The sequence below is a fragment of the Larus michahellis genome, chromosome 3 (assembly GCF_964199755.1).
Source record: "Larus michahellis chromosome 3, bLarMic1.1, whole genome shotgun sequence".
Classification (NCBI taxonomy): domain Eukaryota; kingdom Metazoa; phylum Chordata; class Aves; order Charadriiformes; family Laridae; genus Larus; species Larus michahellis.
Window position 1 is genome coordinate 60,274,944 of NC_133898.1, and position 17,841 is coordinate 60,292,784.

General features: G+C 38.9%; 1 protein-coding gene across 3 annotated transcripts in view; it reads left to right on the forward strand.

Moving 5' to 3' along the window:
- The window catches only part of UST (uronyl 2-sulfotransferase), a 161,790-nt gene that overhangs the window by 48,288 nt on the left and 95,661 nt on the right, over window positions 1-17,841 (forward strand). For 2 of the 3 annotated variants that reach the window (XM_074580376.1, XM_074580375.1), the window contains exon 2: window positions 15,035-15,078. In XM_074580376.1, coding sequence (XP_074436477.1) covers window positions 15,035-15,078 — 44 coding nt within the window. Of the gene's footprint in view, window positions 1-8,611; window positions 8,663-15,034; window positions 15,079-17,841 lie in introns of those variants that run through there. The other variant, XM_074580377.1, reaches the window with a different exon arrangement.

The following is a 17,841-nucleotide window of genomic DNA, read 5'->3' on the forward strand; positions in this document are numbered from 1 at the left end:
GCTTCTAAAATAGTGTGTGAAGGGGGAAGAGAGAAGCAATAAACAAATCAAAACTAAAAAAGATACATGAGGGCAAAGCTGGCCTTCCTGGTTCTGCTGTCAAGCTTTAGGCTTTTTGGTTTTATTTTGGGGGGTGGGGAGATGAGTGCACTGGTTTCCTGCTGTGATTCATGTTGTAGGCCATTTGTTTTAAAAAAAAAATAAAAAAAAATACAAAAGCAGTTCAACTACCCTGGTTTCCACCTAGGGTGGTATATGGGAGTCTCTGTCTTGCTGTAAAAATTTGTAATTTTTTATGAGCCTCATATAGCTGCCTGCGCAAAATCCTGTTAATGCTCATTGGCTGCATGTTCCAGCTGATGACATCGTATTTATGCCTCTTCCTTTAAGTTTCCATGAACTAAAATGGCAGTGTATGTCAGGGTTTCTTAGCAGCTAAATGCAAAACTTGTTTACATTTAAGAGTAAGACGCTAAGACAGAGTACACTAAGACAGAGTACAAAGTGTAAGAGAGTGTAAAATCATAAATGAATAAGAAACTCTTGGGGACGTTGGAAACTTGATGTGTTTTAGTTAATTGTGAGGTTAGTGAGTGCTGGGCCCTACATGAGCATGTCAGAAGGCTGCATCCTCTTTCCAGAGCGGTGCTAATCTGAAGGCTCAATCCTGCAAGCATTACTGGTGTAAAATTTATTTCATCAGTTGCTCTTATGGGTTTCCAATAACTGCCGTACTAAAGTAACCCTTTGCAGGGCTTTTAGATCTGTTTATTTCTGTAATGTCTCTTACAAAATATATCAAACAATGATTTGGATTTTAAGATGAATCTGAAGGAAAAAATATTTGTGATGTTTGAGGTGACACTGTTTTGTCTTACTTTAAGGAAGAATTGGAAAGCAGTGAGGAGAACTGCCTGGCATGGGAGTAAGAGTTCTAGGCCCTGTTGAGTCATTTGAAGCACTTTATTGCTTGTGCCTTGGCTGCGACCTCACATTTCAGCCTGAATAAATACACTGGTGTCTTCTGAAATACGAGTATTGGTAATCCCAGTGCCATGGCATTTTGTCAAAGTTTCTACCCCAGTTTTACCTCCTTACGGTCCCATTTTCAGCTTCCTAATTTTCAGCAGGTTGGGCTGGTATATTTTCAGTGCCAGAAGTCTGTTTCAGGCTGACTTCTTTTTTTTTTTTTTTTTTTTTTCCCTTAACTAGTTGTTGTACTATTTTTGAGAAGGCAACTAGGGGAATTACATTGTTTCTTAGTGTTTGACAAAAATAAGATCTGGAGGGCTCTTGATTGGTAAATAATGTAATACAGTGGAAACTGCTGTGGGAAACGAGAAGAAAACAGTGGAGACCTCTTAAACAGCTTGTGTGAAGTTGCAGCGGCAGCAGAGAGGAGGTATTTTCACAGCTGTATTTTGTTTGGAGTTAGGGGAGCTGAGGAGCTGACACTCTGGCTGACCATAGCATGAGAGCTGCTCATAGTGGATCCATAAGGATGTCAAGATCTGTAACAAAATGACTTGTGGTAGGAAGTCTGAGATGAATTTTTGAGGGCTAGAGAGGAAAATAACATCACAAAAGTCCTGACGTGTCCCAAAGCCTAGAGTCCTGCAGGGTAAAGACACTGAAGCCCTGAGCAATCTGCTATAACCATTGCCGAAAGGTTATTTCCCCTTCATCACAGGGTAGCAAATTGAGCATGCCTGCTGTGTAGTGCAGTCGAATGCACTCCCTTAAAATGTGAAGGCTGCATTCAGATTGAAACAAACTTGGTGTTGGCATTACATGGATTTTTGGATGTTGTTTGGAATAGAATCCCTTTCCCACAAGAGTCCATTTGAAGGACAGTTCGGTATTCATCAGAGAGTACCCCTCTGTCTTTGGATCAGAGGTCAGGACAATCCACGGAAGTGGTAAATTCTCCATGAGTAACTTACATCGGTACTGCAGGCACCATCCATGTAATTGTCTGTCTGTCCTGATGATTTTTACACTGCAGACCATTGTTTCTGTGTCTGAAGATGTTAGGTTCCTTAATTTTTAGGTACCTGGCTTCAGAAAAATTGGAGCATTTAACCTCTGAAAATGGATTCTTTCAAGATGCGAGGTATCTAGTCTGTTAGATGGCTTTAAAACATAAGCATCCAGAAAAAAAAAAGGCAACACCAAACACAAAGCAAAACGTGTGAGCAGTGAACACTTCTGTACATGGAATGAGATTTGATTTTTTGTTTCTGTGATGCTTGTATGAACACATCATTACACGTCCCCTGAGTAAAGACTGCCAGTCATGCTAAATGGGGCTCACTTAGGAAAAGTGTGTTTTGCAATACGTTGCTGACTGGAGAACTCAATAATTTAACTTCAAAATTACTGTACTTAGAGAACCTCTGCTGTGAACGGACAGAAATCCAACATGAAGAAAGACAAAGCCATAAGAAAATCAATGAGCGACATCTGGGTGGTCTTGCCTTGTAAGAATGTTTTCACTTAAGGAAGCATATAGCGCATAAAAGTAAACCGAGCTATAATTGTATATAAGTTAGTATTTAAGCTTCCAGTACACAGAAAACCACAACAGTACACACTTTTTAATATTCTTGCTTTCTCAGGTATAAGAAAATGAGAAGAACCCATGTTTAGTAGTTAATCAGGAACTTTTCATAAAATTCTATTAACAAGTGCTACTGTTGGCAGTTAGATAACATTAAACAGTAGTCTGGCTTAGCTCTAGAGAGTCTTCAGGCTTTCTTTTATGTAAAATAATGAATAATTATCTAGATTAGATTTCTTTAGGTAGATTTCTCTATCACGATTGGTGACCAAATGTCATCTTTCTGAGAAACGTAGAATCTAATACAGAATAAAGAACGAAGAATTGCATTTTTCGTGTATCTGAACGTTGATTTCAGTATGCTGCAATTTCTTTACTCTGTATCTCAGCCAAGCTCAATGGAAATTTGTAGAAATGAAATACTGTTGCTGAAATGACCCTGTGAAATGTTGTAGTATTACACCACTCTGCCTGCTATACGATTAGAACAAAAAGCCTATTCTTGCCTTTCAGCAAAAGTTTAAAAGTACTGCCATAAAGCTGTGGCATTAAAGAAGCATTATTACTCTTACAAAGAAGGCTGACAGTCACGTCGTAAAAATAATACACCACCTAGTAGTATAATGCAATAATACATCTAAGTTATACTGTCCTGTAGTATGTGCCAATATGAATTGCTTTGTTTTAACTTTTTTAAACAACTAATTTCATATTGGTTAGGAGTCTCACAACCATTCAGGTAAAGCAGAGATTGTTGCTGATATATATTTAGAGTAAAAAAATTCTCTTAATGCATGTGTACACTGAGAAGCTGAATTTAGACAATGGCTACTATATTGCGATAGTCTACAAGGCACAGATGTTTTTCATATATTTTAAGATGTCTCTTGTAAGAAGCATGGTCTGCAGGAGGGCTGGTGAGTGGCAGTTAGAGACATATTAAACTACCGCATCTTGGTGGGGACATCCTGATGTGGTTCTCCAAGCTAAATAAAACACAGGAAAATGATATAAAAAGAAAGAGCACGCCTAGGTAATTGTTAGCAGTAGTGAGTGTTTGCATCTCAGAGTTCATAAGTGCGGTCAAAGCACCCAAGAGCAGTCCTAAATAAACAGTTATCCAAATGAGTCGAAATGCATTTTAGACCTTCTTGGTAACTTCATTGAGTTGAATTCTTCACCAGTTAGTTAGATTAGTAGTATATATAAAAATGCAAATCTTTCTGGGACAGGCAGAGAGCATGAGAGAAATAATGCCAATTTGAAGACTTCTGCTAAGGTTGATGAAACTTGGACTGCTTGTGTGGTTGTATGACACTGCATCCAGTCTATTTACCTTTTTATCATAAAGATGTTAATGCCGAGCCTGTCATTGCTGACATTTTTGAGACACTCTTTTAGTCATTGGAGAGAGCTTAAGGTTGCAAGAAGTAATCAATACAGCTGAAGACTCTTCCTGTGTCTGTTGCCTTCCAAATGTTTTTACTCAAACTGTTGAAAATTGAAAGCATACTAAATGCCTGCTAATTGATATCCCTATCTTCGCTGTTTACAGTCTGGGAAAAACTGTCAGTACGTATTTGTATTTACTGCTGGATAAATTTATGAGTTGATGAAAGTCACAAGGGTTGTGTTGTCTCTTTTGTACAGGGAAGCCTTGTGTATGTGTTGTGGGTCTTGGGCTTCAGTAATAAGGACAGCATTAGATTTTGAACAGCAAAAGTTTTTATAACAATACGTTCAGTTATTTTTTCATAGGGCATCCAATGTTTACGAATCAAATCTAACAAATCGTGCGGTCATACAAAAATGGGGTACGAATCTTGTTTAAAATCGTGAGAAATGAGGCAGAAGGCAGGAAAAGTCATCTTTCTAGAAATTACAGTGTTTGTGCTGGGCACTTGCAGTGCTTTGTAGAAGATGATTCTTTTAGAAACATTGGATTTTAAGTTACCTATTCCATGTACTAAAATTAATCTTTTCTCAGTAAAGGCTGAAATCTGAAGTAGAAGATATGTATTGCAAGGGGTTGGAATGACAGGAACGGGGTTAATCGCATCCTTTTCCCGTTGCAGGAGATACAAAGGTACTGAAATGGAAAGGCAGGTTTAAGCCAAGTCCCAACACTCCGTGGTTGCTAAATCTTGCCTCTTATTTTTAAACATGCTATTTCTATATAGGCGTTCCTAAAATACAGAATGCTTGCACTGAGGAGTCTTTTCATCACTCAAATGCATCTGCTTAAGACAGGGCAGAAAGGAGTTAAAAGGAGTTCATGAACAGAAGCCAGTAGCTGGATAGTGTGAAAATTGAGCAGTTTGGCCAAAGCATTTATAGTAATGGAAAATATTTGTATTAAATCATATTGAAGTCTAGAAAACCATCTCAAGCTTTAGTATTTTTTTGTAATAGAGATTAATAAAACTATGTTAATGTGTCATAAAGAAGAAATAGCTCATTTAGGTACAGTATGTTCCTTATCTGACCTACTTAATATATTCTGTTTTGCAGTTACCGGCTTCTAACTTAGCTTGGCAAGAAATGCTACTTCCAATTTTGTGCCTGTTAAGCCTTTTGAGGATTGGAAGCTAATAATGGTTAAAGAATTTGTAATTTTTTTAAAATTTTATCTTCAGAAAAGAAAGCAATACAAAGATAGCCACTTCTTACATATACTGCTCTTGCTTTTCAAAGGTATATAAATATATGGAAGAGTTTAACAATGATTCCCGTGTGGCACAAAAACGGTAGAGGGGAGGAAAAGGAGACAGACTTGTAAAAAGACTCTGTTTTTGTTTTCAGTCATACTTTTTGAGATCAGATAGAAAGAGAACCTGAGCTGTGAAGAAAGTGGAAAACTGTACAGACATACAGCTTGATCCTGCAGGCTACCTTGTATGGGGGGTCCATTATCCTAAACGCAGCTGCCTTTGTAAAGAAGTGTGACAAAATCATAGCAGCCCTATGACTCGAGAGATGTTGTGAAAAGCACACACAAGGAAAACTCATTTGGCTTTAGCACGATAAAAATATGAATAATTCTTTCGAGCTTTATGTAACCAATTGTCTGGGAAGCGTGTTCTTTTCTTCTCCGCTAGGAAGGTGGCGCTGGGGTCAGACCACAGACCTATGCAGCTTCTCGGAAATGTGCCTCCAGGGACACAAACTTCAAACTAAACGCCCAACAAACAAGCCATTCTGGACAGCATTTGGAGTGTAGTACTTAATAATACCAATAATAGTAATAAAAGTCTTCCTTGAATAACTGGTGACTTGCCAGCTGGGTGTTTTCCAAAATTCATTGACTTGCTGTTTTCCAAGATTGCCTGTGCAGGGGTAAGAGAGGTATATTTGAAAATATCTGCATAAATGTAATGGACAGGAATAAAGCTTGCAAGTTGGGTGTTAAGTTTAAATAATAAAATCCTTGTCTCTGGAAAAACGTCACACGAAAGAACAGAGCTGATGTCTGGCATTGGTGTAATAGGAAACTCCTGAGACTGGTGTCATCTGAGAAGGTATCTGGTTAGATACAGAGTCCCTGGAGCTTCTAGCCTGAATGGCAGAGTGAAGTGAGACTAAGAGGCCTCACACGTGACAGGGTCTTCATTGAAGCCTCATCATTATGTCCTTTGTCCAGCCCTCAACCCCACCTTTAAATTGTCGTCACTTTGGTAAGGGGAGCCTTGGAGAGAAAAGGTTTGTCTGTGGAGTTGCAGTCCTGTACTTCAGATGTGCAGGGGGAAGTCTCCTGTGTTTGGTGGGCTGCTCTCCATGCAGGGGAGAGCGTGCGTGTTGAGAGGGGGAGTGCCACCGCCCTGCCACCATCTTTTGTCCCACAGAGCTTCTTCCTATGCGTCACGCATTCTGCAGGGGAGAGGTAAAGAAGTTTTCTCTGATGAAGGCAAATGGCCTGCAAATATTCTTGCACCTGTCTATCACTCAGGAGGAAAAGGAGGAAATGGAGTAACCTTAATAATTTCTTCATATGACAATCAATTAAACAGGCTTCTTGCTATACTAGTGAAACTATCACTGAACATTCAGCTGGAGTGGAAAGATCTTCCTGAAAAATTATCATGGAGTGCTCAAAGAGATCCAAAGGAAGTGAATTGGTATTCACATCCCATCATCTCTCCCCATGCTCTTTTCTGCAATTTCCCCTTTGTTTCCATTCTGCTTTTATGAAGATGTTGCTCTTATCCAAGTTGAAATTTTTATGCATGTTTTTTTTTTTTACTGAATTGCATCTTGTGTTTTCAGACCATTTCTTTAACTGATCAGTATCTTTCTGTGTTCGCCCCGGAGTTTCAGCAGAGGTCAAATCCCTTCATTTGGTATTGTTACCAAATTTAATACCAGTGCTCTTTAATGCATTTTTTCAAGTCATTAATGAGTGATAAGATCAAGAGGGGGAAGTTTGCTTGATTTAAAAAAAAAAAACAAACAACAAACAAAACAAAACAAAACCCAACAAAAACCAAAACAACCACCAAAACAAAACCAAACAAACCAAAACCAACTATTGAACAGAAATAGGGCTGGAATTGGAGCTGGTTTAATTTGCCTGTCAGTTCTAAAGCAGTGTGGCAACACCTGGGTCGTTCCTGGCAGATGTCTGCCTAATCTGCTCTTGGAGACCTCCAGTGGTGGCCAGTCTGCTTCCCCCTTGCTTACTGCAGAATTTTTCTATTTCCAATCTAAGAGTGTTGGGTTTTGATAAATACTTTCAGAGTATGGTCTTTCAGACAGATTTTAACTCATTCATTCTCTGTTAATTCTCAAAGATAGTTGTTAATGCAGCCTGCCACAGGCAGTTTCCTAGGTATGCTACCTGAGTGTCATTAATTCTAGCTCATGTCCAAATGTCAGATGTTTCTAACTACTCTCTAACTTGCTAGTGTCTGTGCTGCACTGATCCTTTTTGTATTCAGCCATAGTAATTTGACAGTTTCCACTATTCTTCTCATGTTAGCCAGTTAGGAAATGAAGTAGGAGACGAGTCTTTGTCTGTGTGATTTCAGTGGGTGGCAGTTTAGCAGACAAACTGTGACCTTTTCCCAACTTGTCCCTTAAATTTTGAACAGCTTTGTTTGTAGTTGCCTAGCTTTAAGTGTTGCTTGACCACATGTTTTGGGAGGAGAATTTTTCCCAGGGATACCCCAAAAGGCACCGAGAAACATAGTACTGTGTATATTTATAGAACTGACTCTGCATTTTTGTTAAGGAAATTAAGAAAAGAAGAAAAGAATGCAAGTCATTATAAAATATCTGGCACACTTTGTGACAGCAGGTCGGATAAAAATCTTCTTTGGGGGAAAACAAAAAAAAGGCTCCCTATTTAATCAGTGTCTACTTGCGATGTGATACCGGAACAGAATTTGAGAACCCGCGGAAAAGTAGAGTGAAGATGAAGAACAGATTAATGAGGCTTTGAAGTGCTTTTAGTAAAGAACTATCTGGCTGCAGAGATAGGTCACAGTCTTTGTTCTCGTAGCAAAATGCATTCAAATAAAATTGAAATTGTTTAGCTTAATTACACCTTACTTTTTTGGTCATTAGTTTTTTTTCCTGCACTGTCTTGATAGAGAGCTACATATCTGCTTTTCCTTTGAGTGCAGGAAAATACCTGTTGGGACTGGGTTTATTACCTGATTTTATTTTATTTTTCCCTCTCCCTGCCCCCAGTAGTAATAAAGCAGTTTATTGACAAAACAAACAATAAAATGAACGCTTGTCTGTACATCATGAAATGCTTGTTACCTTTCCGTATTAGGTGTGCTGAAGCAAGGCTTAACCACACAGTTTGGAGGGGAGTTGTGATTTTGGAGTAGCTTTGCCTTCTGGGGTCTCCTCTCTTTGCAGGAGGAGGGCCATGCCTGACACGCACCTTCCCCTGTCCCGCCCGCATCTCTACTGCATATGCTGAAGCCAGGAGGACATCAGTCTCAGCCTCTCAACTAGGGGTAGCTGGACAGGTGGTGCACTGCTGTCAGGTGCAAAAAGGATGATTGAACCTGCAGAGATCTCAGAGAAGGCTCCTCAGAGGAGTAGAAAGGGGCTGAGAACCAGCAATGCAGAGGATGAGACTGCTGTTTGTAGGTATTTTGGGCTGGGGCCGGTATATGCTGGGCTATGAAGTCTCCTGGGTGCTAAAGGCCAGTACAAGGAAAAAGTTGGTGTGAAATGGTCACATAAGACTTCCAGAGTGAAGATTAGGTACAGGTGTCTAACAGCTGGGGGTTAGGAAAAGTCTCCCAGTAAAAGTCTTGGAGCAAAATACTCAACTGTTTGATATTTATATAGGACAAATACACAATGCGGGTGCTTGTAGTAGGAAACTTAAGAACTTTCTGATGTTGGAAAGTCTGTCTTTGTGAGTTTGTAAGATGGAGGGATTTTTCTCCTTGTTTGAGAGCAGTTTTAGCCAAGAGTTTTCATTATTGAATATTCAGATTCAGTTTCATCTTGCCAACGTTTCTAAACATTCATTGAAATGGGTCTTTCATCTTGCAGAATTATAGGCTGGAAAGTCTGTCATTAGAGGGTAGAAGCGAAAGCAAAAAGCACCAGGAAATACCACCAATAAACGCAATGTCTGCGATATTTCCATCATAGTGCTTGCTGTAGATCACATAATTTGGATAGATGGGGTCATATCATAACTTTGACTATTATTTTTTTATTTGAGCTTAACCACTGAAAGTTTTGAATTCCTTATTGATGAATTATAATTATACATTTTAGTAAGTCTGAATGTAACAAATACAGTTAATGTGGACATTGTTCCATAGATCAGTTTCTTAGGAAAAAGTTATCACTGTAGTTTTGAGTATGTTAAAAGGCAAGTGTATTAATGTAAACACTAATAGATTTGGACAAACTGATGCGTATACAGGAAGTCAGTATTTTTTGTTTTCGTAAAGGTATTTTTCGTCATTTAGAATCTTTCTCTGATGTATACTCTGCATTGGTTTAGAACCTGTTATCCAAACCTGTATCTGTGTTCCAGTGATACTTTTATACATACATTACACATGCAGAATTACCAGTAAGTTTTCAGAAACTGTGCTTATGTGTGTCAGTTTCTCTCCTAATTGTGTTAGAAGTATAAAACTGGTAGGTAAACAAATCTGAATTATATCTTAACGAAGTTTCCCAGGTTCAGTTGACTGGGTAATAAAGCCAAATAGGTTTTCTTTTACCGTGTTCCAGGTTCTTTGCTTCATTGCGTGCAGCGATGTAGACTGAATTAAATGTATGGGTTTGGGGTTGGGATTTTTTGTTATTTATAATTCTAAAAATGAGGAATAACCAAAATGTTTTGAAAGGCAAGAAAGGAAGCAGAAAAATCCATTTCAGAATGTTTTTTAAAAAAATAATGCTTACTCTACATTTTTTTTCATGGTCAAAATGAAAATTTCAACAGGATGTTAGTCTTGCACAGAGGAAACCAATTGTAGGTACAGAGCCTTTTACGTATGATGGAAGAAATTGCAATAAGTCATTTTGTATTCCAGTGCAGACTGGTCAGTGGGGTTTTGCTGTTTTGCTATGTTAATCTTCTCTGCACACCTCTGAAAAAATTCCCTCTGTTAAAGCTGGTATGGCTCTGCTGACCTCAGCAATAGCAGAGTTTTCCTTTTAGGTTGGATTTGACCTGGGCAACATTGTCCTGCTGAGCTGGTGGTTTTCAAGTTGTAGTCCCTAGCCCCCTTCCTTCAGGGGCTCCATGACACGATGACTAAGAATATCTTATTGTCAGATGTGTAAAAATCTATGAGATTTCTAAGGATGTCTACTGCTCCATTAAGAAGAAAAAAAAAAAATAAGGAAGAAAAAAAAAAAAGACACCTATAAAACGTAGGAGGTTGAGAATAAACCGCAGAAACTAGCCCCCATCTATTGTTTCTGGCAGTTCTGTCTGGCCTGGGTGTGTGCTGCTGGCCATGGGCATCCTGTTCGAGTTAACGCTCCTGCTGGTGGAGCCTACCCAGTATTTTCTCTACCGGGAAATTTTTCATGGTGGAAAGAAAAGAGCGAGGAAATTTCATAGAATAGAATGATAACTGGGACTGGGGATTTTACTCACTGTCACTCTTCATTTATTTTGAAGGTGCAGTTCCTAATGATTAGGAGTGCCTGGGGGGGGGAGTTGTTCTTCAAAGTCTTGATTTCCAGACCAGAAGACTCATCAGGCAACTATTAAACAGTTCCTTTCCTTTAGATGTCAGATGATCTAAAGGATGGTATGCCAGTAAAGGTTGTATTGGCGCCTGGAATTTTGAGACGGTGACCAAGTGAAAAGAACAAAGCAGGATTTTCACAAGACACGTTAAATTTGGCAGTAGCTGGATCCCAGCTCCCTTAGACTGCTGCTTGTGATTCCCAACAAGGGAAAACCCTGCTCCAAGAAAATAGTCAAAACTCCACATTTTCCATGTTGGCTTTCTCCCTTCATCTCTACTCAATTCTTTCCGCATGATATCTAAGTTGTTCAAATTGTCCTGTTTCAGTTGTTATCGAAGGGTCTTCAGTTCATACATAAGCCCATTCACTGCCTCTTCCCTTACTCCCCGGTCATTTTTTTGAAAGGTTTTTTCCAGGGTTGCAGTTATTCTTGTTTTCTGTTGTTCTGGGCTGGACACAGTAATATTTGACCTTAATCCTGGTGACTGACCATCTTTCTCTGTATAAACTTGGCTTGCTTCAAGCAAAACCCCCACACTTCGGTGATTCCAAGAAAAAAGGAACATAACCACAAGGTTTCCCCGTAGATTTTGCATACGCTGATTCACTTAACCTCAAAGATAATAAATTATGGAAAAATTTGGACTGCTTCTGCATATTCACCATGTTCTGTAATAAAGCCGAGGTTTTTTTTATTTTTTTTTTTTTCTGACGGACACTGGAGGAGACTGTGTTCCATCAGCTCAAGCGTGCTGTTGAGCATATTTGTGGAATGCATAATCCCACTGTTTTGAGACTTGATTATTCTGTCTGACTTGTTTCTAATGCCTTATACTTTCACGCTATTACAGGAAGGCAGAATATATTGTAAGGCAGAAAAAATTGGTTTTGAAGAATACTCTTTCTCCAGGCAAAAAAAAATATCTACAAATGTCTCATTGGGCAACAGACAAGAGCAATGATGTTTTTAGTAAAGCTTTATTAAAGGACTTCAGAGAAGTCATCCTAATAATTTAGTGACATGGGTTGCTTTGGGACAATGGACTAGATTCTTAATAAGGAAAGATGACCTCCTCTTTTATCACTCTGTCATTTCCACCATAGAAAGTCTCTTCTCTTCTTGTTGCACTTAACGCATGCTGTCTCTGCTAGAGCATATAAAAGCTGCATAATAATGTTCTCTGTGTTAGATAAGCTTGTCGTGTTGATGTAGTTACAGTAAACACTTGAGATTATGAACAGTGGTTTCAGTGTTGATGGTATTCATTACCATGTCCCTGATTTTTACTGTGCAGTTCTCCTTTTTGTACTACTTTGTCGTCTCTTAGTAGAAGATATTTCATAGATCGGCTTTACTTGGTATTTCTCCATTGTTGCAATATTTATAATGCTGAATTTTTCTTTTGTTTTTAAGCTAACCTGGTCTGATGTGCATTCTCTGAAAAGCGGCCATACATATGAAAGCAGCATCCTGTCTTAAGTTCATAAAATTTGTAAATATCCAACTCTGGAGTCATGCTTAATATGCTTTTCATGGCCTCTTCTCGTGTTAGAAAGTCATCGTCTTTCCTGCAGGTTTTCTGCAGAAATACTCTGATCTAGGTGCGTATTTTTCAGGATATTTCTGCCAGCATCAAGGCTCCTGTAGTGTGGCCCCTGTTTGGCAAGCAGAATGGCAGCAAGCCCAATTCTATGATAGGATGATCAATTGAGAGCACGTGCAGGGCTTTGCGGGGTTAACAAACTGGCTGGTGAACCCCAGAGCCTGCCCGCTCCACTCCCCTGCGGATTTGTGGCATTATTTTAGTGCTTTTTACTTAGCCAATGGTATGAATCATACAGCAAAAGGTTTCGCTTTTATTACTGAAAACAAATACTCGTTTTAAACTCGAACCCAAAAGAATTCAGACTATTGAATTGCTGTCGCATGCTGTGGATGCTGAGGTTGGCTCTGGTTCATGTGCCTGAGGAGCAGAAACAGGAGATGGGGCAGGGGAAGGGAACTGGCTCAGCACGTGGCGCTTGGGGCAGCGTGAGGGAGTGGGGAACGTCTACAGTCTTCCTTTCTCTGCTCTTCGTTTGTAAGCTATTCCAACAAGGTTTCAGATCAGTGCTGTTAATTTCCTTGATCATTTATGTTTGTCTGGCAATTAGTTTCTATTGCTGTTCGCTGCTTCTAGATTTGAGCAAGCAACTGCCATGAAAAAGACCTTTATAAAATGGGCCAAAATTGCACTGTTGTCTTTTAAGTGGATATAGTAGTAGCTAGACTGTGCTGTAAAAAAAAAAAAAAAATCATTAAAATTACAAAGAAAGGTAAATGCAGCATGCACACTAAGGACATAGATTACTGACACAGAAAGGTGAAATTAGTTGCTATTGGCTCCTTAATTTTAAAGAATATATCAAAAAGATTTCCATAATATAGCTCAGACACTCTTGACACTACTTCATAAGATACTGTATAAACTATGGCTGTAATGATCTGTTCTCTCAAGAGAAGGTGGTAATTCAAATCCTTCCCTACAGCAAAATGGGCTGGGCCGTGATAGGGGATTGCTGAAGATATAGTTAATATATATGTCGTTAATATTCCTTTTTATTTGGGTAAGCATAGACTGCCTATGTTTTGTGGAGACAAGAAATATATATGTCTATTGATGTGTCTTTCCTAATATCAATTATAAAACTCAAAGTTTTGTTACTCTTTTTAAAAAATCAGTAGTTTCCATATGTTTGTGGCATTTCTAATGTGTTAACTTGTTTAGAGAACAAAAATGCTTTTTAGCAAACAACACTTGTTTTAGCATGGATCAAGACGAAACAATTTTCCTGACACAATGAGAAAAACATAAGTTATTTTTGTCCACAGTGTCAGTCTTTCAGGTTAATTCATTGCGAAGAGGAGAAAGTTGGTATGACCTACATGGTAACAGCCTGATCCTATAGAAAACTTAAATCCTGAATGAGTGTGAAAGAGAGGCACTAACAGAGCTTTGTTTGCTCCCCTTCCAGGGGGATTTCCCTGAAATGCTTCTTCTCAAGTCCATCCCTCTATGTATGGAGTAGCTATTTTATTGGAAAACCATATACACCTCTGTTAGCAGTCTGCGGACTGAATTACTTCCCTGGCAATTAGAATTGTATCGGAGGACTGGATAGTAGAAATTATCCCAAATATAGGGAATCAGCCATATTATCTATGGCATTAAAATAATCAGTTGGGTTGTTTGAAGGATGTGTATTTGTGTCACATGTATAGAAAGATGAATTTCTGATATGGTTCAGAAGATGATTCATGATTTCAGATGACCATCGAAAAGTTACTGTTCAGGCTTTAGTAGTTGTGTGAATTCTTGTAAGATCAAGGTACATACATCTGTAAAAGAAAGAGTTTGGGGTATTGGGACTTACCTTTAGATGAGTTGGAGCCTTTTGACTCAAGTTTTCATTACTTCATAACCTGTGCTAGAAAAGCATAGAAGAAACAGGAAGCAAAATACTTCTGCAAAGTAATCCTGACTTTTTATTGTACGTGGAAATTCATCACACTCACTCACACACAAACTTCTCCTTCCTGCCTGTGGGTGTCTGTGGGAGGGTATATTTTATATATCAGTATATTTGTAAGTAATGGTAAAACATCTGAAATTGTTGCTTTTTATTGTTGCTAACTAAGAAAGGAACACTTAAAAATTTTAGAAGTTGAGGGTTTTTTTCTGAAGCTTTTAATCTGAATTGAAAGAGCATCTTGAAAGGGCAGGTGTAATTACATCAGAATACAGTTGCCATTCAATCGATACTGTTCAGGAACAAAAAAAGTAGCTTGGAGGTTGGGGAAAATCCCTGTTAGAATAGAGATAGTGCATGCTTGTCAACTCCGTCAGACCAAAGTCTGATGAAGGCCTTTGATACTTCATTATGTAAGAAATCTTTTTGAGGTTAACTGTGCTCACTTGCTTAACATGTACAAGGATGCATCTGACAGTTTTTATCATGCAAATAATTGAATGCTGTGATTATTTAATTAAAGCTACCTTGGCCTATTTAGTTTTTTCCTAAAATGGCAATATGCATCTAATCTTTTATCACAGATGTAGCCAAAAGAAACTAGTTTTGGGTTTATTTCTTGTTAATCAAAAATTAAGGCAGAGGGTATTTATTTTCCTTTAATTATTTGATGCCACAGAACCAGTGGGATAGAACCGTTGGTTCCGTGAATTGGCAAGTTTTGAAGTTGCGTTGGATGACTTTTGTTTATCTTCATCCTTCTTCTTTTTGTAGGAAATTCCACTTATTTGGATGACCACGGACCACCCCCTCAAAAGGTGAGCTGCTTTTATTTTTCATTTGCTTTCTTCTTGCTTTTTTGGTTTTGGGTTTTAACTAATTGTATGTTTACTTGTGTGCAAAGCAACTCTGCTGAGTTTACGTCAACAACACTTCCCCCCCCCCTCCCCCCCCCAAGTGTTTTCAGGCATTTGTAAGTAACTTGTGTTAAGTCGCTGTGTGAGTAAACTAACAGACTTTTTGTCAGTGAATAAAGGGGAGGCAGGGTTTCAGTGGTGTTTTGTCCATCAGCACATTCATGCGAAAACAAGGCACTGCAGTTGGAGCTAATAAGGCAAGTGAGGATGGCTTTTTGCTGGCAGCAGTTCCTAGAACATGAGCTCTGCTGCAGGTGCAATGTTTTCAAGCGGAGCAGTAGGATACATTTAATGAATGTGTAATGAGTCCTTTTATAGGGATAGGGTACACTGTTCCCGTTACACATAACTGTGCAGCATTGAGTTTTCCCCTGTGACATCATGGCGCCCTGTGACGTTTCAGGTAAGGACCAGCATTGTGATGCTTTCTTGAAGAGGAAAAAGTGGAAGCAGGCATTTAGGGTCTCTTGTTTTCTTTTCTTTTTTTTTTACCCTGTGTTGGTTTATTCTCTAAAATGCATTTTTGGGTACTGTCTTCTGTCAGTCTTTCGAGACAAGAAGGCTATTATAACTCCTTTTCTATAGTAGCTATTAAAAAAAAAAAGTTAACAGTTCTCTTGCCAAGTTCTAATTTCTCCAGATTCACTTTATTTCAGTAGGTACAGTGTTGTATATTATTGAGGTAAAGGCAGAGAGGGGGTGGAGGTAAAGAGCCACTAATGTCTGATAGTAGTCCTCACTCCTCTCTGTTCAAACTGACCATGAAATCACATCCTGAGCCACCAGGCTTTGAGTTTAAATGCTCAGCCACATGAGTGCATCAGTGTGGTGAAACAGTTAGTTTTTAGTCAGTGGAAGGAGGGTAATGTGGAAGGCAATTTGACTTAGTTATCAGTGAAAGCAAACTCCAGTAATCTGCGTTTCTTCACCTTTTTGCTGCAAACTCTGTGGGCAGATAGGATCTGGAATTTTCAGCTGATGTGTGGAAATTTGTTACACTCTTAAAGTTCAGACAGCTCACTTAGAGGGATGATGTGCATCTGATTTTCTTCCTCTCAACAAAAATTACGCCGTTTTTCTGCATGCACAGTTACAAAAACAAATGGATGTAGACAGAAGTGACAAAATCAACTGTTAAGTTCATCATCACTAACTGAGATGGAATGGGGGGAATCTAAGGCTAAACAAATGTTTCACACTTAAAATTTATTTATTACCCTCTTGTGCTCTTGAAAGATTTATTTGATTTTATTTTTTTAATTTGGGTACCATCTGCTTCTCTTGCCCAGAAGTACAGCAGCTTGCATGGGTAAAGCATTATGTTTTCAGGTCTCCACAGAGAGCACTGAGCTCAGCAGGGTAAAGCAATGCTTATTCTGGACCTGTATTTTCCATGCTTGCGTTAGCATTCAGAAATGTCTCGCTGTGCCAGTATGGAAAAGGCTGTAATCTAGGTAAGAGCTTTATTCAGATTTTGGTCCTTTCACTTCAGGAATTTTGCATTACCAATTAATGGTGCTGTGGGTGGGAACTATACTCCAGTGGGCAGTAGCAGTTGGACAGATTTATCCAACCCAGACCCTTTCCTGTTTACATCATGAAAATTACTTTTTCCTATCTAAACATGTAATTTTGGGCTGTGTTCAGACAGCTTCATCCAGCTGCAGCTCAGCTGTCTGTAGAAAGGCCAGCCGATTAGATACCTCCACAATGGACTGATTGGTTGTGTAGGTACTCTTTGATTAGCTGCTTACAATCGGTAAAGTTTTTGGGCTTCCTCTGTAATCATCCTCCCTCCCAAAAGCTTGTTGAATAGCTCAGTGGAATAACAGGCTCTGTAGCCTTCTGTAAGTTACAGGTATTTTGCTTTTTGAAGTACTTGCCTGTGTTTAGAAACATTGATGAGTGGACACATTTTGATCATCCCTTGAACAACACGTGGGCAAGCCTCCTTGTTCTTGGGTGGATTTTTGTTTTGTTTTTCATTCTTCTAATCAAAACATGGAGGGGGATTGGTAGATAATTCCTGGTATTTGCTTAGGGTCATGTTTTGCACGAAGATGCTCTTGCTTTGTAAGTCTCATGCATTGCATTATTGGCTAAGTGCAATTATTTACTGTCCTACAGCTTCAGCTCTGAATTCTGAACTCTGCCTGCGTGAGTGAAACTAAATTCACTGTAATCGTCATTATCTTTCAGGTAGTCTCTATTCATATGACATTTAAACAAATAGATGATTAAGGTCAATGAATGGTTTAATTTGACATTTAAAAGGTGTCAGAAGACGTTAATCCTGAATCCAACACTGAAAATATTTCATTACAAATAGTATTTTCAGTTGTGGTCCTCACAAAGCACAGATAACATGATGCATCTTTCTTTAGTAGCATGTGTAATGCACAGATGAAAAAGCCCTCGATTTGTTTCTTTCAGTCCTGGGAGTCACTTAACCCTGGAAAGCGTACTTGTGCCCTGCTGCATTTAACCGTGGCCAGTCCTTCATGGCACTACTAAGTGAAGCTCTCCGGCATTTTCCTAATGCCTGCCGTATTCATCAGAGGGAATTACAGCATGCCCTGGATGAAATGAAAACATGAGAGGGGGATTTGGTAGGTTTAGGAAGTAAGTTTTGGAGTCAAAAGGATTCTAATTTTATACGTTTGC